At 38.2% G+C, this 18,720-nt stretch overlaps 1 protein-coding gene across 2 annotated transcripts in view; it reads right to left on the bottom strand.

Annotated features, from left to right (window-relative positions):
* IMMP2L (inner mitochondrial membrane peptidase subunit 2) overlaps positions 1-18,720 on the bottom strand; it is a 477,884-nt gene that overhangs the window by 98,751 nt on the left and 360,413 nt on the right. For both annotated transcript variants that reach the window (XM_040596098.1, XM_040596096.1), the window contains exon 5: positions 4,075-4,177. In XM_040596098.1, the coding sequence (XP_040452032.1) occupies positions 4,075-4,177 (103 nt within the window). The remainder of the gene's footprint in view (positions 1-4,074; positions 4,178-18,720) is intronic.

Raw genomic sequence — 18,720 nt, 5'->3', positions numbered from 1 at the left:
ACGGGTGTCTCCAGTTTTCCAGGAAGATAAGAAGGACAATAGCGTTTTTGCTCTTACACTGGATTGTGAAGCTTAACTCATAAAGAGCCTTAACCAAAACCATTAAAGCCAATAAAGAACTCTCATTGACTTTAATGAGCTTTTGTTCAGGTCCTTTACATGACAGCTGAAAGACTGCCATTGACTTCAAGCCCTAATTTTATAATGCTTTTTTGCATCCTCAGCTTGGAGGCATGTGGAAACATAGAAATGTAGTAATAAGAGTATTATATTTACCAAAGAAATCCCCATAAGACAAAACTGATTATTTTTTAATTCAGAGAGCGTTATTCACTTCATGTGTGTACATCCAGGAAGATATATATATATATATATCAGTTATCTGAGAAACAGGTACCCTTACATGTTGGTTGTATAAACAACTCTTCACTGCTGGATACAACTCCACACATTTAACCTGGACAAGTACAGTTTATAATGATATATCCCTTGATTTAGCCAGTTGGATCCCAAATATAAATTGTCATTTTGTTTTTATGCAGGTATTATCCTGGCTGTGCAAGCAATGACAAGAACTGATCTGGCATAAAGTTAACACTTTAAAATCTTTAAGAAATTTGAAACAGCAGAGGAGTTTAATACTTGATCAATTCTATATAATACATCTCCTCATTTCTGATCTAAGAAAGCAGAAATATTGCCAGGAACAGCAATGTTATATTTCCTATATTGTCAAACTACAACCTCATAAAAAAAAGGCCCCACAAAAGAGGAAAATTACCAGAACCAAAAATAAAAGAGAAACTTTAAAAAGTGGTATCATAACTGTATAAGCTATTAATTCTTATATTCCTGAAGTATGCCAACTAAAGAATGCTAAACTAATATCATAAAATCCTGACTTCATTCTGTAAGAATTTTAAAACAGTAAGACAGTTGAGTAGACATATCTATTCTAGTTGAGGCAATTAAAATAAATTTCCAGCAATATGTAATTTTTATCCCCTTAAATAATAGTAAAAAGATGCAAGTTCTCTGAATATTTATTGGCTTCTATTCAAAGCACCTATTTTCAGCATTATGAATGGCTGACACGACATTCGCAAACCTGAAAGACAGCAGTAGCACAGCAATAGTATAACATTTGCCATTCCGTATTACACAAACCATTGTTTTTTAAGGACAATGTACAATAACCGTGCACTATTTGAGTCCAAAATTCTGGAAAAGTAATTGATATCTAAGTTTTAATCACAGAAAGACTTAACAGCATTTCTAATTCAGCACTACCCACAAATGTCCTGTTATTTTTGTAGTATCAGCTAAGGTACCAACTTTATTCAAAGACTGACTGAGCAGAAAGAAAATACTGACCCCTTAAAAAACTTAGTTAAAACACTCTCATTTTATTTACACACTACAGGAAAATGTCTCTCTATGCCTTATTAACGAATTTTAGTCCTATGAAAACCATGCAGTAACAAGAGATAATATAATTTATTATTTAATATTATTATTAACTAAATAAAGATAATCTGCCAAGGGTTTACATTTTAGAAATTCATATTTCTCCAAAGGTGCATTTAATTTAGAACTTGATTGGTATTAGGGTTTTTGCTTTATCAAGCTAACCCATTAGGCCATTACACATATTCTTATTCTCCAAGAGAAAAAACAGATTCTAACATCTGTTCTCAATCTGTTTTTCCATAATTCCCTTTAATGCCCCATGTAACTCATTAAGCTCATCTACAAAACATTACTGTATCTGACTGTCCACACTATATATGCCTTTCTATTATAAGATTGCATTAAAATTGAAAATGGTAGCCTACAACATAATCCACTATAAAAATACACAGGTTTTACTGAATCTTTTGATCCAAGAAAGTAGATCTGCTTTTGCAAGTCAGAATTGTGACACACATAATATTTAACCTAATCTTTTAAGTGACCTATATTCTAACAAACTGAGAAAAATGTTTTACCATTGTGCAGTCTGTTCCTTATTACTGCTGCAGTCTTATGAGAGAAGAAGTGTTTAAGTTCACAAGAACATACTTTCTGAATGGCTTGAAGAGAGTAATTTTAATATTTTAATTCACTTGTGCAAGTGATCTCCAGAGTACAGCAGACAGAGGGGTTGAAAATGTCCCAGTACCCTAAAATCTAACGTGTTTAGAATGCAAAAGAACCTGGAGTCAAGTGTGTTCTCATAAATATACTTTTTATTTTCTCCTACAGATTAAAATTTTCTGTATTTTATTATTCTCAAGCTAGTTTCCAGCCCTGTGATCTCTTCTGCCCCCTTTTGCCTGCATTCAACAATTGCTTTTTTGATTTAATTTCAGAGGGAAACACCTATTTACAGCTGACTTGCCCATAATGTATTCATCAACACAATACAAAGGTCATTTTCCCTGCAGAAAGCTAAGGAATTCACTGTCAAAAACTGTCTCACTAGCTCTTGAAAGGTGCCGCTGCTATAAGAAAAGTGACATGCTATCCAGTGTTAGCTAGCAGATGATGACTAATGTGAGGTCAAAGCCTAGTGAAGGTGATTTTCTAATATTTACAGGCATCACTGAATTGAGTGAAAATCTGAAGGTATTCAAATTTACCCCAACACGTTATCTTGCATGAAAGCTACATGGTGCCTCCTTGGGGATTTTACCTTGTATTAATTTCTGTGTGAGCTGCTGCAAATCAGCAGAAACCAATGCCCAGCTGCTGAAGTTTCCTCATTCTCTGAGTCTACATTGGCAATATATTTGAGAGTGAAAAGAAGATTAGTGGCTTTTTGACTAAGATTTACCTTGGGAACAGAGAGTGAGACAGAAAAGGAAAAGCCTACTAAAGGAATGAAAGAGACAACTGCACAGGATAGACTGAATTCAATCCTGCAGGAAAGAACCTCTAAAACTAGATGATAGAAATCTTAGAGGATAGTAGAAGGAAAGTAGTAATGAAAAATAGCAAGAAACAGAAGCACAAAACAAGTGAGACAAACCAAAAGAGGGGCAAAGGCATCACATTCCCCAAACCAGAAAGCAGGCCTTTTTTGCAGCTTTTCCTGAGAACAAATTATTTCAAGTTAATAAATGGTCTAAACTTCCAGAAGCTAGACAAACTCGTAAGGTCATTGTCATTAATTCAATAGGGTGACTTCTGTATGAAATCAGTATGAAATGCATAAGGGTCAAAATATCCAGCCTTCCCTGTGACAACCAGTGTTTTTTTAATAATATTAGAAGATAGGTCTTCTACTTTTATAATATAAGTAGATAAGTCTTAAAAACCTATGTCAAAATCCTGGATATAGAATAGAGCAAAAAGGATTTGTACTTCCACAGCAGGATGCACAGCTTATGCAACTATACCCTGCATGCTAGATTAAGTTAAAACAAGAACAGGAATCTACACAAAGTGTAACAAAACCAAAACCAGACCAAAATCGTAGTGCAGAAAAAGCATTTACTGTAACAGATGCACACTTTTACCAGTCAAGAAACAGATTTTTTCAGGTGACATTTTGTCTTTATTCAACATGAAAATGACCCTATACAAAAAAAACCCTTAACTATCTCTTTCTGGGAAAGTTTTGAAATGTCTTTTCCATCATCCACAGACCAATTTAAGAGTTAACACTTACTAAGCACAGTTATGGTTTCCTAATTCTTTATCCCAGCATTGGCATTAAAGCAAGACTGAGCTACTGGGAGGGAACCATTCCAAATTACATCAGCTGGCAACAGGTCCTCAGGGAGCATCTGTCAGCTATAGGGAGCTGGCTTGCCCTCTGGCTACTCCTCCAGCACATCCCTCCAGATTTAAAATCTATCACTTCTCCTTCCATGTGGAGCAATTAAAAGGAGCCTTTATTTTTTTTATAATAGTTAGGAGCAAATTCAGTCTCCACTGACCAAGATATTTTATAAAGTCTAATAATTCTCAAAAAAATAATAAAGATACAATCACAATCAATTTGTACTTGACGGGTTGCATATATGACCCAGGAGACATGCACTGCTTTTCAGTTGGAAAGCGTAAATGATATTCAGAGAATTGACTTACCGGGCCAAAAGCATTGCTGTCAAAGCTGTGTCCATGGTGATCACCTTCCACCCAGATATGCCCATGTGGAACTTTCACATACTTCTTTTTGTATCCAATGGTTCTAAAAGAATTGCAAAAATAGCTAATTAGTTTAAAAAAAAATATTTACAATGTTTTGTTAGGAAAATTCACATATTTATATTTTTCAAATTTGACCTTGTGTACTATCCCACTCTTCCTTAATAAAACCTGTGCTGAAGTCCTTTAGACTTCAAGGGTGCTACTGAAGTCAAAATACATAACAATTCTGTGTGAGCTAATTGCACTATCAGGGCCTGTTTACTATGTTGTTTTGGCAAAAATCAAATCACAACAGGCAACAAGAGACTTTTCAGTTAAATATAATTAAGGGATTCTTATTTCCATCTCTAACCGTTCTTTAAACCATCAGATTTTATCTCAGGTAAATGCCAGTGGACACATGTTGCAGTTGCATAAATATTTTGTATTGATAATGCTTTTCTTCTGAGGTAGGTACTCATCATAAATAGTCTGGCATATCTGAACTGGCCAGATATTGGACAGACATTGGAGCTGTGAGCTGTGATTCCTGCAATGCTTATGTCCTGGGGTAGGATTTATTCAGCTGTAGCAAGCTAAACAGGATAAACTTAAAAGAAACCTTTAAGAGAAGGCAAAGTGCTGAGAAAAAAACCTACATTGATGATTCAAGCCATTTTCCATGGAAATTCATACTTGAAGAATTGTCTCAGCACATCCTGATATTACAAACAGCAGATGAGTCCTAAAGCTGAGGTGCAGAGTATGCAATTCCTGTATTTAGTTCCCAAGTAGCTGTCATTTTCACAATACCCATCTGCCTCCTACCACACACTTTTGCTTTCTTTCAGATGGGATCTGTTATTCTGCAGTTATTCATGCTGAGAAGTGATTTTATCGTGCACCGAATTATTACCATGATGAAGCATTTACAGATGGGACTACGGATGGTGATACTTCTTATTTTGTTTTGGATAACCAAGTCTGTCCATAGACAGAAACAGACTTTTGATCTAGTTTCTTGCCTCTAGCTGCTCATCACTTTTCACTGTGGAAGATATGCCCCCAAAGCAGGAAGCAGAAGGAACACACTCTAACACTAAAGAAAATCAACTGAAGAGAGAAAATCAACTTCACCAGGAGATTCAGCTGAATCGTACAACAGCACTGATCAGGGATGTTCAGAAGTTTAAATGAGAAACTGGTTTTGGTGAGGTTTATTTTGCTTGGGGAGAGGGTGAGGATGTTATAAGGACAAGCTAATTAATAAACTGGAGACCATGAAACATTACATGAATAAGGAATCTTCAAAAGTGCATTTTATTAACTTTATTTTACTTTATTACTCAAATAAAAATAATAATCATTTACTTTGCAAGTCACAAAATCTGACCCATGCTTTTTAAAATGGCTTTCTCTGGCAGCTAAAAGGATGAGCATGCCAAAACTATATTCTAATGGAAGTTCTACCTGTACTTTTTCTGGAAGGTTGAAAAAATAATAGCTTATTTGCAAAAAAAAAGACTCTGATTTTCATCTTTCTTTAAAATAGTTTCATATTACACAGTATTCAAGATTGAGTTCTTAAACCATTCAAAACAAAATGCAAAAATGTCCTAAATTGGTAAATATATGATTTCTTAAACACAGAGACTACCTCTGTAATAATTTAATTACGCTAAAAGAGCAATTTATTACTATGCAATTCCTTCCTCTTTTTTCTTTTAGGATGGCTTTTTGTCGTTTCTTCTTAATAAATATGGCGTATTTTCTGGACAATACAATTATTTTTGTTTGGTGATTCCATAATGCTTTTTTCATTGATAATTTCTTTTATAAAGTACATATGAGAATATATTTTACTACAAACATGTTCTAAGACATAGGCTGAGAGAAGTTGGCCATTAATTCTCTTCTGTTTGATTAGACACGCTGAAAATTATTAAATAATATCTTCCATCAGTGATAAAGGCAAACAATAGCACAAAAAATACTTAATTTTCTCTTCCATTCATCTTCCTGAATATGGAAGAGTAGATTGTGATAAAGTTTTGTACCTTTAAAGGCTTCATGCACAAGACTGAATTTCATCCAGAAGGGTGAAAGTATTTGAAAGTTAATTCTGCTGCCATGCTTAAATATCAGGAAAATAATATGGCAAATGACAGTCAGTAACTCCTTCGCAGACTGGGCACAGTCTCCTACCCCTAAATAATCTCCTCTTTTATTGTGATGAGGAAATCACTTCACAGGAAGGAAAATAAAAGCTTTTGCCATAAGTACTTGGAAACAAAAATGGAAAGAATTTGGTCTGCATGGGTACATCTTGCAGAGGTTTGCAGAGACTCTGTGAAAATAGAAACGCTTAACCTGTGTTAGAGAGAGGCAAGAAAATCTATTTTCTTAAGACTATTTCACTCAAAATGTAAGTATAATATTTGCATAGGGCAGTTATTTAGGGACTTTGCATCCACTTTAGCAATCCTCCTGCAAAAAACTATGCTGTGGAATGTAGGTGAAATGTGAAAACAGTTTTATTTGAGATTTTCACTTCATGAATTAGCAATGAATGCAGCAATAAGCTCACATTACAGTAAATTGGATCATCCATTACTTAATATTTGTTTTAATTTTCAAGATAATTTCATTGCTGAATTACTTCACATCAGATCAATAAACAATTCATGCAAGCGAACCAGGCTACAGGCTTCAGGAAGCCATATTCAGTTCATGACAGTAGATTATTTTAAATTACTGTTGCAAAGAAAATATTGACTTTTTTTAAGAACAAAACCCCACAAACCTGTAATTTCTTCTCCTATGAAGACAGCACAAATTGTTTCATAATCAGAATTAGTCAGTTAGTAACACTGCTCCCCTCTTACATGAATCTTGTAGAAATTAAGCACATTACACTCTGGCCTAAATCGCAAGGAGGAGATCACATGTGTGTGCTATGTTGGCAATACAGCTCTTGCTCTAAATATACAAACTGCCATTCATTCATTGCACTAGCTAACCATTTCAGTTACACATGCTGAATTAAAACTATCACCCATCTTTTTTTTTATTTTTATTTTATTTACCCATGCAATCCTACAGGGCCAAATTACTCACAGAAATAGTACAACAAAATTTCTGAGAAGGAGGAGTTTGACTCAAACCTTTTTCTTAAGGATAGCTTTGCAGGCAACTGCCATGTCCTTTTTAGTTTCAGGACCATGTAAATAAATAAAAGTATAATGATCAATACTTTGGTGAAAAATTAATATAATATAAAGTGAAAAGTTACGCTGGAATGCTTGTAGCACTCTTGAACAGCAAAACCCTCAAGCCAAATATCAAAACCACAATTAGCTCTTCAGGAATTGTACATCAATTCCTTGTGAGAGGCCTTTGCTACAAAGGGAATGCAGTCAATAATGTACTGTATATTTTGAAAGTAATGTAAAAAAATATTTCTCTTTCTTAGTTGAGTATTACTTATTTCTCTGACTTTGCCTGTAATCTTGACCTCTGTTAGCTCTCACACAAGAAATTTTTAATTAAATTTAGGAGATGTCTGAATGAATTCTTAGAAGAACAATTGGTGTGAGTAATAATTAACTTAGTATTTGTTAATTTCATATCTAGTTCATTAGCATCAGTTATAATTACTGAAAAATCTTTTAAATTTCAGAAAGCCTCTACCAATAAAGAGTAGTCTTTCACTTTCTGAAATCTACTATACTTGAAGTAAAAATAAAGACTGTTTAACACCTCTTACCATTCCCATTTTAAAGGTTCAATTTAAGAATAGCACAGGCAAGGACATTAAAATACCCAGATTTTTATACAGAGCATTCAAGAATCTGTTAAAAACCATACTGATGTGTGCAAAAAAACCTTTCAAGTTTTACTGAAGTCTTTGACATGTTAGTAATAACCACCTATGCTACTGTTGCTCAAGTTGTAGTTAAACACTCACTGGCTTAAAAACAGTCTGCGAGAGTTGAGTAATTTTGTTGATCAGAATGTAATGGAATTACATTTATCTTTTTAGGGTTTTTTTAAGAAATTGCTCTGAAATTCTGGGGGTTTTATTATATTTTATTTTACAACTGAGGTACTTTTTGAACTTTTTCAAAATTTTTTTCTCCACAATTTAATAGTTAACAGATGTAGTTATATCTCTCCTTGGCTGAAAAATAATTTCAATCCTGACAGTCAAAAATGAGCTCTATATGGTATTCTAACCACCTGCCCACAAGCAAGAAAAATCTGCTTTTTTTAGGATGTGGTACCAGTGCCAAAGCAAGCAACTTGGCTCAGCTAAGTTGGATGAGGAATGATTGCCTTCAGTTTGATTTGACCTTGAGAAATCAGAATTCTCAGTAATCTGCACACCTCTGGGTGTCATCAGGGAAGAGACACTGTAGATAATTTCCTCTGCACGGGAGATAAAAAAACCCTACAAACTCTTTTGTAAAATAGGTTGTCTCTATCATACTTCAGAGCAACTTCTTTCAAACATCATAAAATGCTGTACATGTGTATTGGGTTTGTGTAGCAAGGCTGTGGTAGTGGGTGGGCTACAGGGATGGCTGCTGTGAGAAGCTGCCAGAAACTTCCCTTAAACCTGATACAGCCCATGGCAGTCGGCTCCAAAATGGACCACCACTGGCCAAAGCTGATCTCATCAGCAACAGTGGTAGCACCGCTGGGATAACATATATAAGAAGGGCAAAAAGTTACTGCATGACAGCAACTGCAGCAGGCGAGAGGCGTGAGGCTGTGTGAGCGGAGCGTCCCTGCAGCCCCCCAGGCCGGTGCAGACGGAGGGGCAGGGGGGGCTCCAGGCCCGGAGCAGAGGTTCCCCGGCAGCCCCTGGGGAAGCCCCTGGTGAGGCAGGCTGTGCCCCTCAGCCCATGGAGGGTAACGGTGGGGCAGGTCCCCACCTGCAGCCCCTGGGGACCCCACGCCGCAGCAGGGGGTGCCCGAAGGGGGCTGTGACCCCGTGGGCAGCCCGTGCTGGGGCAGGGTCCTGGCAGGGCCTGTGTCCCCGTGGGGAGAGGAGCCCGGGCTGGGGCAGGTTTGCTGGCCGGGCTGGTGACCCCGCGGGGGACCCAGGCTGGAGCCGTCTGTGCCTGAAGGGCTGCGCCCCGTGGGGGGGACCCCAGGCTGGAGCAGTATACGAAGAACTGCAGCCCATGGGAAGGACTCAGCTCATGTTGCAGAATTTCGTGGACAACTGTCTCCCAGGAGGGTCCTCATGCTGGACCAGGGGAAGTGTGAGGTGTCCTGCCCCGTGAGGAGGAGGAGGGGCAGACATAATGTGTGATGAACTGACTACAACCCCCATTCCCCATCCCCCTGCACCACTGATGGTGAGGTAGAGAATTTGGGAGTGAAAATAAGCCCAGGAAGAAGGGAAGGGTGGAGGAAGGTGGTTTTATGATTTGGTTTTATTTCTCATTACCCTACTCTGATTTGAACAGTAATAAATTAAATTCATTTTTCCCCAGGTTGAGTCTGTTTTGCCCGTGATGGTACCTGCTAAATAATTTCTCCCTGCCCTTACCTCGACCCATGAGCCCTTCATTGTATTTTTTCTCCCCTGCCCATCTAAGTATGGGAGGGACAGAGCAGCTTTGGTGGGCACCTGGCATCCAGACAGGGCCAACCCTCCACAACATGGAAGTTTTCCACCTACATGCATCTTCACCAAATTCACAGAATGAAAAATTAGTAAGATACTCAATTTCAAGTGACACCCAGATCCCAAGACATGAAGCTTATTGTAACATATCATGTAAATTTTATTAGTATCACTGCAGGGAATCTTTCACATGACACTAAACACCTTCCAGCCATGAGGAAATCTCCTTTTTTTTGTTCCAGCACACACATACAGCCATCTGTGTCTTCCTACTCCAATTGCTCCTTTACATATACTACCCTCCTTTGATCACAAGCTGTTTTTTAAATCAGCTGTTTTTAGAAGACTGTATGTGTAGCAACTAATTTTATTTTTTTTTAAGTCCACGTTAACAGACTATCCATGAGAGTATATCAAAAGTTATGGGAATATTCTTGGTCGTGTGCAGCTATCAACTTCTGCCTCAGAGCTGAAATGTGTTTTCCTTAAAAGTTGCAGATCAGTCAGTTACTGAGAGGCTTGACTTTAAAACATGGATCCAAGTTCAGAACTATGAAATTGCTGGAGGAGACCCCATGCTTGGGATGCTGCTTCTGGAGCATTGCCAGATCACATATATTGAGTAGGGAAGCCCCAAAAGAAGACATGCCAGAACGACAGAAAATTAAACAAGAGATGCCAATTTGATGAGATTAGGAGCAGCCACTAAGAAGGCAGAGATTTCCTCTGCCTATACTTGGGCAAATTTTTTAGCATCTAAACCCTGTAGCTTTCACCTTTTGCTATGAAAGATTTTGGAGTTTCAGGAAAAGTGAAGAGTAATTTACTGGTTTCTTCATTCGGAACAGAAATATGAGAAAGACACAACTTTTGTGACAAATAAGCTAAGCAGTTCAAGCAAGCAAGATGTCAAACTGCAAACAGGATCTCTTTTTTCCCAGCTATAGCATTTCTACCAAAGTGATGCACCAGTGCATATTTCTATGACTCAGCAATGCTAAGAATAAGTAGAAATCTGATATGGAAAGTATGTGAGAAGTTTATAGCTGTTTCATTAATTAGATAATTTCTCACAAAGCATGTCATTTTAAACAAAGTATTTATTTAGCCATTACTTGCTTCACCAGCATCTTCAAAATAGCATTTAATCACTTTTAAAACAAAACACTATTCAGGAAAATTGCTGAATTTGTGCATATTTATCTAAAATCATAAAATGATTGAAAGGACAAATAACAAGCCAGCTCATCTACTAGAGATATTAGCCTCATTTCAGGCCTGAAGTTCACTTGATAACACCCCATTTTGTATCAGACAGGGCACTAGCAGAGAAAAGATTAGAAATAAGTGTAAGAGAAAAAAGGTTAGAGATCATTGCTTATGAAAATCACAGAATTTATAGGATCATTGCTATGAGCAAAGGTATCCTTGACAGATCACTGTCCCAGCAAAGAATGGTAATCATACCTCTGAATCCAAATATATTTGACCAAAACATACCAGACTTAAACTGCAAAAAGGAGGAATGATTGTCTTTAACTGTCTTAATATCACATAATTTCCCAGATAATTCCTCAAGTTTCTGTTCAAGGCTGTTTTCAATGCAATTCATTTTTCTGTTCTGTTTGTTTCTTCCTTTCTTTCCTGAATTTTCAACGTATCCTTAAAACACTCTGAAGATTTTTGATGAGTAAACAGCTACAGAGCTGCTGCTGTTCTATATGATCAATGTACATGATAAAATATAACCTTTATCTTAGTGCCCTTCTCTTTCACGTATCTTTTTCTGAAGAAGTTTTTCATGAATTTTGCCATTCAATAATGATTTTTCCCAAAGCTTTAATTTAATTTATTCTTGAACAATAACTATATGAGTTGATAACTTTCCTAGGTTGTCTTTTCTTTTCCTTACATATTCTACTCTGTGCTTTAAAGATAGTCTGTATATCTGGGGCCTAGGTTTTCCTCCTCTTAATGCTTTTACCAATATATATATATCCACATCACAAAGGCCTGTTACACAGATGCTGGCAAGCATTCTGTGAGTTGAGTTAAAAATGCTACGGCTACCAAAAGTTATTTTCTAGGTCTTGTGAACAGTAGAGCTGTAGCAGCAGTACCAACCAGCAATGCAAATTTCTCTTTCAGTGGAATTTCTTTGTATTCATTTGCCATCACTTTTTATGATTCTCATTTCCAGCACCACATTGGTTTTCTGTAATTTTTTCAACTCATCCTACCTTCATTCAGAAACTATATAAAGACCGCTGCAGATCACTATGCACATAACACTTAGCAGCACAGGAATTTCCCTCTGTTCCTGAGAGTTTTGCTTACAGAGTCAGGAGGCATGTGGCTACCTCAAGCATTTAATATTGCTTGTCCTGCAAAGCAGAACTCATTTTGCTCCCACTACTAAGAACGATGAACTAACAGTAATTTCTCTCCCACAGATGACTTTATCCTTTTTTCCCATATCATCTGTGTGTGGTTTTGGGTCTTCTACATGATTCCCTTCATATCATGTACCGCTTTCTTTTCCCTGCATGTGTTTCATCTGTTCTAGTACTACCAGCATTCTTATTTTATCAATCTTTCCATGGCAGCTCTCCTCAACTCTTTCCGGAAAATATAATTTTGGTGAATTTTTAATGAAACTATGAATGATTTCTGCTAACCTCTATATGTAAGTTCAGGTAACTTCAGAATGTGATCTTTTGTTCATGGGTGGGTTTTTTTTCAGATTGATTAAATACATTGTGAAGTAGAGCTTAGCTGATACTGTGGAATACCTGTTCAAGGACCATATTCCTTTCAAGGTCCATATATAACTTGCATTACTGCCTATAGTTGTATTGAGAGTATTATTACTTAAAGTTACTATTAGAAAAAACTATATTTGATATCAATATGTATTTTGCAATTTGTTCAACATTGGATAATATCTAAAGATAACTGCATATACTGTATGTATGTGAATGTAAATCTTCCTACACACTTTTACACAAATCTGTCACTCCCATTTAAGACATTGAAGTGACTTCATTCTTTTGCTTAGCACATTCTCTTAACCAGAAGAACCATAATTACTTTCAGGATAAATTAAAATGAAAACAAAAGAGTAATTTAGTGTCGAAAAAGAGAGGAACATTTCATCTGTTGCAGTCAATTTAAATGGCTAACCAGCTTACTGATTCAGCAAAAAGAAAATATACAATATCTCATTTTTCTCTACTACAGGCTTTCACTTGTGAATCTGTCTGATTCTAACTGTCAACACTGTGCCCTTTCAAGTTAGGATTATGGAAATTATTCAGTTTGCTTCATTTGATAAAAGTCCCATTAACCAAACGAGCCTATCATTTCATTACCTTCTCAAATTTCTCTATGAAATTACATTGATAATTAACATGACAGGTTTTTGCTAATATCATTAACATCTATTAACAATATCATATTATAACATATATTAGCCAGGAATCATTTATTAGAATCATTATCATTAGCTTCATAATTTTACCAAGGTAAAAACTTACTAGTTATTCTAGGTCATCTAAGTAAAATTACCAAACCCTGCCATCATTGTCAAATTAGAAATTTTATACCTGTAAGAATGGGAAGATAAATTGACACCAAAAAGGTACTGCTATCAAAAAGATTAACTCTTGCATCCCACATCTTCTTTTCTTTTGATTAATACTGAACCAACTGGGAAAATCACTGGACAAAATTTGAGCTTTAGACATGCTTGAAGGAATTGAAGACAATTGTTTTGAAGCGAACAATTAAGATTTACAATACTGTAAACAGGACCAAGCTTTTACCTGATAAATACTTAATGGTTTGGGCTTAATGACATAATATGGCAATACCTTCCTTTTTCCCTCTTTCAGTAACAGATGTAGAAATTGTCTCTCAGTAATGCCTTTACCAGCCTAAAGAAAAGACATAGTCAAACTTTTTTCTAGACTAAAAGTTATGGAAACTTAAAAGTGACTCAGTAGTTACTCTCCAGCCTGAAGAATCTGCAACTATTAAAGAAAGCTCTCTATAAAGCTCTTCCTGCTTGAATTCACTTTTCCTGCTCACCCAGCTCCTCTCGCTTAGCAGTTCCTCTGCCATTTCTCCTGCCACAGAAGCTGTCCAGGGAGAAGCTGTAGCCTGACTTTTGGTTACTATCCTGTATATTTTCTTAGCCTTAGGGTGGAGGTTGCTGGCTGTGCCAGCCTTCCAACAAATGAGCTCTGTGAGAGGAGGAGGAGGGGAGGAGAGAAAAAAGTTTAAAAAATTCTTTTGATCCCAGAGGGGAAAATCGTGGCATCTACCACCTTGGACAACCCCATTGGCCTATTCCTCTTCTGAGGAAATGCTGAATGGAGACTAGCTCTGTTTTTTTCAAAAAGCTGTGATAGAGTCAGTCACAGCAGCCTTTTCATCGCTGCTAGAGGTTATTGGGCTGCTGGTTAAAGCCCCTGTATGCTGATTCCTGGATCCTCCTCATCTTAATCATAGAATGATTTAGATTGGAAAAGACCTTTAAGACCATTGAGTTCAACCCTTAACCTAACACTACCACATCCAGCACTAAACTATGTCCCTAAGTGCCACATCTACTCGTCTTTTAAATGCCTCCAGGGTTGGTGACTCCACCACCTCCCTGGGCAGCCTGTTCCAATGCTTGACAACCCTTTCAGTGAATGTTTCCTAACAGACAAACTAAACCTTCCCTCACGCAACTTGATGCCATTTCCTCTTGTCCTATCCCTTGTTACTAGGGAGAAGAGACTGATCCCCACCTCACCACAACCTCCTTCCAGGTAGTTGTAAAGTGTAGTAAGATCCCCCCTGATCCTTCTTCTCTCTAGACTAAACAACCCCTGTTCCCTCAGCCGCTCCTCACAAGACTTGTGCTCCAGACCTTCACCAGCTTTGTTACCCTTCTCTGGACACACTCCAGAACCTCTACACCCCTATGGTAGTGAAAGGCCCAAAACTGAACCCAGGATTAGAGGTGCAGCCTCACCAGTGCTGAGTACGGGGTGGGGGCAGACACAAACACTTCCCCTGTCCTGCTGGCCACACTGTGTCTGATACAAGCCAGGATGTTATAGGCCTTCTTGGCCACCTGGGCACACTGCTGGCTCATTTTCAGCTGGCTGTCAACCAGCACACCCAGGTTTGGTTTGGGTTTTTTTTTGTTGTTTTTGTTTTTTTTCCCCCACCAGGCAGCTTTCCAAACACTCTGCCCCAAGGCCGTAGCGTTGCGTGGGGTTGTTGTGACCCCAGTGCAGGACCCGGCACTTCTCCTTGTTGAACATCATACAGTTGGCCTTGGCCCACTGGTCCATCCTGTCCAGATCCCTCTGTAAAGCCTTCCTACCCTCAAGTAGATCAACCCTCCTGCCCAACTAAGTGCCATCTGAAAACTTACTGAGGGTGCACTCCATCCCCTCGTCCAGACACTCAATAAAGATATTAAACAGAACAGTCCCCAGTACTGAACTCTGGGGAACACCGTTTATGACCAGCCGTCAACTGGATGTAATTCCATTTACCATCACTCTTTGGGCCCCCCTATCCAGGCAGTTTTTCACCCAGAGAACAGTATGCCCATCCAAGCCACGAGCAGCCAGTTTATCCAGGAGAATGCTGTGGGAAATGGTGTCAAAAGCTTTACTAAGGTCTAGGTAGATAACAGCCACATCCTTTCCCCCATTCACTAAGTGGGTCACCTTGTCATAGAAGATCAGGTTTGTCAAGCAGGACCTGCCTTCCATAAACCCACACTGGCTGTGCCTGCTTGCCTGGTTGTTCTGTGTGTTATCTGCTCCGTAACATTCTCCAGCACTGAGGTCAGACTGACAGGCTTGTAGTTTCCCAGATCTTCCTTCCTAACCTTCTTGTAGATGGGCATCATATTAGCTAACATTTAGTCTTCTGGGACCTTCCTGGTTAGCCAGGGCTGCTGATAAATGATGGAAAGTGGCTCAGTGAGCACATCTGCCAGCTCCCTCAGGACCCTCAGGTAGATCCCATCTAGCTTCATAGACCTGTGTGTGTCTAAGTGGTGTAGCAGGTCACTGACTACCACAGCACTCTCCAGACTAGCCAGCTGCAACAAGGTCTTTTTACCGTCTCATACCAGCATACTCTTCATACAGTCCCTCTGCTGCCTTATCCTCATCTCATCCAGGACATGTGTTCTCTCTCCTCTTGCTTCTTCCCCGGCTGCTCTCTCTTCATTGGTTCTCAACCACTTAACCAGCCACACCTGCACCTTATCTACATCAGCCAACCCACTGCCCCTGGAGCCAACCCACAGTTGTATATTATCAATGCTAATTAACCCAGCTTCATTACACTACAACTGACCATTTCTGCTTGGATTATGGGGACTTCATTCTGCTCCCTGTCCCCATTTTTCAGCTCGGGGGCTGGATACCCAGAGAGTAACTGGTCTTACTATTAAAGACTAAGGCAAAGAAGATATTAAGTACCTCAGCCTTTTCCTCATCTTTTGTCACTATGTTTCACTCTGCATCCAAAAAAGGATGGAGATTTTCCTTAGCCATCCTTTTGTTGCTAATGTATTTATGGAAACATTTTTCATTGTCTTTTACAGCAGAAGCCACATTAAGTTCTAGCTGGGCTTTGGCCCCTCTGATTTTTCTCCCTGCACAGCCTCATGACGTCCTTGCAGTCCTCCTGAGTGGCCTGTGCCTTCTTCCAAAGGTCATAATCTCTCCTTTTTTCTCCTGAGTTCCAGCCAAAGATCTCTGTTCAGCCAGGCAGGTCTTCTTCACAACCAGCTCATTTTTCAGCACATGGGGATGGCCCGCTCCTGCGTCTTAAAGATTTCCTTCTTGGAGAATGTCCAGCTTTCCTGGACTCTTGACTTTCAGAACTATCTCCCCAGGGACTCTGTCAATCAGTCTCCTGAACAGGCCAAAGTCTACCCTCCGGAAGTACAAGGTAGATAAGGTTGGTTGAATCCCAAATAATACAAATCAGCAGAGGCTGAAGAGAAATGCCAAGCCCAGATGCTGAGGCCAGATTATTGTGCAGCAGAGGAAATGATGCAATCAAGGAGAAAAAGACTTGCTTGCACAGAGGTGTCACTCCATACTTCTGATGTAGGTATCCATTTTATGATATTACTACATTAAAGCACAAACTTTTCTGAACAATCACAAATCAGGCCTTTTTCTCCTCCCAGCAAGGATGCACTAACAACTGGACTAGAATCAGTCTCTCTTTGTTGCCTGCTCTCTCTCTGAATCTCTTTACATTTCAACCAGCTCTTTCAATTCTTGAGTCAACTCTTGGGGGTGAGCATGGGGACACAAAGTCACTATGAGCATGCTTACAGCTTGGTGATTATGGCATTCTCCAGCCATAAGAAAGAGTGGGGTCAAACCCCACTGAGACTTTACAAGATGTTAGTTGTGCTCTTGATTCCATCAAATTTGGTGTCTAGGCATAGTTTGCTAAACTACCGAGCACTTCCGTCCACATGTAGCTCCTTATAATAAAGCACCAAGGATCTGTTGGAGCACCAGACCTCTGTGTGAGACAGAAGTGGTGGGGCTGATGGCAACAAGTCTGCATGTAGCTGAGATTCATATGGTCTGGATTTTACTGAGCCCATGAAGCCTGAAACAGAGCACTGTGCTGTACAAATGAAAGTACTATTGAAGCACCATATATATATATTAACATTCAGCACAATCTAACCAGTTCTTCCAAGACTGACAACATACTTGGTCACTGACATAAAAGGGCCTTTCAAAATACTTTTAAGTTATCTGCTCTGCAAAGGCTCTAGAACAACTTACTCAGGACTGAGAAAAAGTAAGATCCATGACTCTACGGCTTATTTAATAAATAGTGAAGAGAGATTCTGTAGATTTTCTCATGTCAGAATGGCATTTGCACTGCTAAAATAAGTTTTAATACATCGCAAAGAACAATACCCCATCTGTTTTTTGGAACCTTGTAAGAAGATCTGTGAATAGCTGTCTCACTTAAAATCAGATTCTTGTAGACCTGTGACTGCTGAAAGAGTCTGGCAATATTCCTGACTAGCTCCAACTGTAAAAAATAATTCCCCACCCACACACCTCTAACACAGAAGCTAATTGTTATAACTTCTTTATACCTTAGCACCAACTAAGGGTATTAAAATTTCCTAATCTGCTTTAGGCAGCATATACAAAATGCGGACCTTAACTTAATAAGTGCTTTCAAGACATTTGTGGGTTTTTTGTTTTTTTTTTTATTTATGGAAAGGGAAGAGTTGTTATTCTTTGTACAATGGAAGCCTGAAATTGTACATCTTTCCTTCTATTAATGTTTGTAAGGAAAAAATAAGAAAAGATGCCTTTTATTGCTTTTCTTTTAAAAATGCATTTTCTTTTTTCAAAGGACACTACAATCAAAAAGATAACGGAGAAGCTTTCAAGCAAGCCATAAAAAATATTAACTCTGTATTATTAAATAAATTTATACTTTTGTGATACAAGTTATGAGTTTTAAAACTCCAAAATATTTCAATTGCTTTATCTCAAATATGTAAGAAAACTTTTTTAATAGTAATAAAGATGTATTAGAAATAATGACACTTTCTGCTGGTAAAAAAATCTGAAACAACCAATGGAAAATCAAGGAAAAAGAGTTACACAGAACACAATTTAGAATTGTAATGTGTCACTGGTCATAGTTTGGGAAATATAACAGAAAATAAATAATATGAAAATTCATATAACTTCTGCTTTTGTGAAATTTCAGAAACAGACTAAATGCAAGAAAGAAGAGGGTTGGGTTTTTTGTTTGGTTTTTTTTCAGTCTTTGCCTCCTGCAACAATAGCTGTTGTCATACAAGCTTGGTTTAGCTTTGGACTTGCCCGATTTTAACCTTGCTCCAAAATATCTAAAAGCCAACAGGTTTCATATGGCTTTTGTTAAAA

Source organism: Falco naumanni, chromosome 5, assembly GCF_017639655.2.
Source record: "Falco naumanni isolate bFalNau1 chromosome 5, bFalNau1.pat, whole genome shotgun sequence".
Classification (NCBI taxonomy): Eukaryota; Metazoa; Chordata; class Aves; order Falconiformes; family Falconidae; genus Falco; species Falco naumanni.
This window is presented reverse-complemented; position numbering and strand designations above follow the sequence as displayed.